Source organism: Vigna umbellata, chromosome 5 (assembly GCF_029865625.1).
Source record: "Vigna umbellata cultivar VRB3 chromosome 5, Vumbellata_1.0, whole genome shotgun sequence".
Lineage (NCBI taxonomy): Eukaryota > Viridiplantae > Streptophyta > Magnoliopsida > Fabales > Fabaceae > Vigna > Vigna umbellata.
Window position 1 is genome coordinate 64730193 of NC_142169.1, and position 3270 is coordinate 64733462.

At 34.0% G+C, this 3270-nt stretch overlaps 1 protein-coding gene across 1 annotated transcript; it reads left to right on the forward strand.

Annotated features, from left to right (window-relative positions):
• The first annotated feature begins 208 nt into the window (after window positions 1–208).
• Window positions 209–2088, forward strand: LOC124832978 (plastid-lipid-associated protein, chloroplastic-like). The gene is made up of 3 exons (XM_047307332.2): window positions 209–682; window positions 1344–1539; window positions 1649–2088. Exons 1-3 carry the CDS (start codon window positions 249–251, stop codon window positions 1961–1963), a joined length of 945 nt encoding a protein of 314 aa, XP_047163288.1. The 5' UTR covers window positions 209–248; the 3' UTR covers window positions 1964–2088.
• Window positions 2089–3270: the final 1182 nt, after the last annotated feature.

Consider the following 3270-nt stretch of genomic DNA (forward strand, 5'->3'; position numbering starts at 1 on the left):
TATTTGAATTATATTTTTTGTGAATCTAATTAAAGACTCTTTGGTTGATGTCATAAATTTTAGTCTAACTTGTAATAAGATAGTAAATTGAAGGACAGTAATGTCTTTTGAACGAAGAAAACGTCACGCTCTTTTCATCTTACAGCATCATCAACCTTAGACCGCTCAATTCTGAAGTCTCACTTGTCCTTATAAATCCTACTGCTCGACTCTTCTGATGTGTTCTGTTCTCTTCTATTTTCTGAACGATGGCGTCTCTCTCACACCTCAACAAACTTCTATGCGTTCCACCGCTCAACTCTTCAGCCTCTGTTTTGCCACCACGCTCGCTTGGGATTTGGACCAAGCCCGTCGGAAGGCCGAGGATGGTCGCCGAATTAGCGACTTCAGCGTGGCGTGTCCGAGCGGTGACGAGCGAAGACGAGTGGGGCACGGAGAAGGAGGAGAAGGAGGAGGCGTACGGCGGTGGCGTGGCGGTGGAGGAGAAAGTGGCGGTGGAGCCGGAGACAGAGAACCTGAAGAAGGCTTTGGTGGGTTCGTTCTACGGCACGAATCGTGGACTGAAGGCAACGAGCGAAACCAGAGCGGAGATCGTGGAATTGATCACTCAGCTTGAGGCCAAGAACCCTACCCCTGCTCCAACCGACGCCTTGACTCTCCTCAACGGAAAATGGATTCTCGCGTAAGCTACCTTCTTCCACCAATTGCGCTTAACCCTAACATGAACTTCGTATAAATAATATGTAGACCAAGAAAAAGCCTTAAGCCTTCTTAATACACGTTTTTTATTTTTTTTATTTCAAAATTACCTTGGGATTGAATGCAACAGGACTGGGTTTCCGTTACCAACTTCGGCTTTTTAGTATAATTTTATCTCCCCTATGTGTCACGCCTTCTGTTCAATTGAATATTATGTTGTCACAATATATTTTAATGTTTTTATTCTTTTCTACTGCTGAAAGCACCTTCATCCAGTTATTCTACAATTGAATGCTCTTACATATTGAACTCAATACATTTCTTGTGTCGATTGCTATCAATCTGCCACTAGCAACATGTCTTATGTTCCTATAAACGTACTAATTGTCATATCTAGAGGTTTTTTGTTTTTATTGTTTGCTGTCATGGTTTGTGTGAATGAAAACTGTAGGAATAAAAAATTAAAACATAATTGTATGGGAACTGAAAAGAATAAGCTTTAATATTGACAGGGACAAAAAAACATGTTTTGAAGTTTTTTAGTTTCTTCTATGGATTGTGTTCTTTCCCATATGTGTAGATGAAAGGTAGAGGTTGTGAACGGGAACTTACCAGGTCATGGTGGACTTTTGTGGTGTGCGCAGGTATACATCCTTTGCAGGTTTATTTCCGTTGTTGTCAAGTGGAACACTTCCGTTGGTCAAGGTGGAGGAAATATCTCAGACTATCGACTCGGAAAATTTCACTGTCCAAAACTCTGTTCAGTTCGCTGGTCCTTTGGCCACCACCTCAATTAGTACAAACGCCAAATTCGATGTCCGAAGTCCAAAACGTGTTCAGGTTTGTGTGGTAAATTGTATTTTGGCACTCGTAGTCTAGTTTGACATCTTGATTTTGACTATTTTTTAGCTCCACAAGTGACGTTTTTCTCATGTTGCATATTGTTTAGATCAAATTTGATGAAGGCATCATTGGCACACCACAGCTTACAGACTCGCTAGAGATACCAGAAAATGTGGAGTTTCTGGGTCAAAAGATTGACCTTACACCTTTCAAAGGCATCTTCACCTCTGTTCAAGACACAGCCTCATCGGTCGCGAAAACAATTTCAAGCCAGCCTCCCTTGAAGATCCCAATTTCCAATAGCAATGCTCAGTCCTGGTTACTCACTACATACCTTGACCAAGAATTGCGTATCTCAAGGGCTGATGGTGGCAGTGTCTTTGTTCTCATCAAAGAAGGAAGCTCTCTTTTAACAATTTAAACAGATTAAACTACTTTACTTCGGATTAATATCCAGTTAATGTTCTTAAATAAGTAAAGGATCTGAGCTATGTATACAATGATTATGAATACATATGGAGAACAGAGTTGATGCTGGGACGTGAATTATTGTTTGTTAATGAGACATTTTAAAAGCGAATGGCATCAACCAGCTTCAAGTAACATCATAAAAAGTTTTCTGGTTTTCTTTTGCCTATTTTCTTTTCAGTCATCCGTAATAAAAAATTATTACTTGTTATGAATATTTTAAAATTTACAAGTGTTTACTATTCACAAATATCTTAAAAAAATATATTTTATAAAATTTTAAAATAAAGTATAAAAATAATTATAAAAGAAAATATAAAATATAATATAAATTAATTTTAATTAAATTTAATTCAATGAAATATAAATTAATTTTAATTTTAATTAAATTAAATTTAATAAAATATAAATTAAAATTTTATTCATAGTTACTTTATTTATAAATAATAAATTTTATTATTCACATTATTATCTACAAATAATAAATACTTTTGCATATCAACTATTCAGTGTAAATTTTATTTTTGCGTATTAACTATTCAGTGTAAATTTTATCTAAGAGTACGACTAACATAGATAGTTTTACATGCATAATCTATACACGTCCTCACCGAACTGAATACTTTAATTATTTTGTGAACTGAATACTTTAATTATTTTGTCTTTTATCTTTTATTCAAGGTTAGGTGCGGGAATGAGAACTGAATACTTTAATTCTTTTGTCTTAGGTATTGAGAATAAATTAAATTGGCAACTAACTTTGAAAAAAGGACGAAAGGTAAAAACTTATGCAAAAAAAAAATGGGTGTTACCATTTTGAAAGTAGGTGCAAGGAAGATGATTTACACTTTATTTTTGTATATAAATTACATAAAAGATTTAAGATTGTGAACGACAAGAGTTTTAATTGAAAAATGAAGAGGTTTATTGTTAATTATAACAAAATAATAATTTTTGTTCTCTTCTCAAATAACTTTATTCATTTCTTACATATATCAAATAAAGAATGTAAAATTTTCTTAGAAGAACACAACGTTAAGACATGTTGTTATTAATAAAAATGATAAAGGAATAAGGGTTCAAAGAATAAAGATTCTCAAAAGACTCTAATGACATAGAAGTATGGTTATATATGTTTTTAATCCTTTAACTATCACGTGATTTTAGGTTTAGTCCTTATTCAAAAGTTTTATTCATTTTAGTCTTCGTAGTTTTGAAACTGTTATAAATAGTCCCTAATTTTGGATGACGTTAACTTTT

Excerpts from the sequence above, each read along its gene's own strand:
- LOC124832978 (XM_047307332.2), top strand. The coding sequence starts at position 249 with ATGGCGTCTCTCTCACACCTCAACAAACTTCTATGCGTTCCACCGCTC. Across the intron at positions 683-1,343 it reads AACGGAAAATGGATTCTCGC|GTATACATCCTTTGCAGGTT; the intron begins GTAAGCTACCTT and ends TGGTGTGCGCAG. Across the intron at positions 1,540-1,648 it reads GAAGTCCAAAACGTGTTCAG|ATCAAATTTGATGAAGGCAT; the intron begins GTTTGTGTGGTA and ends CATATTGTTTAG.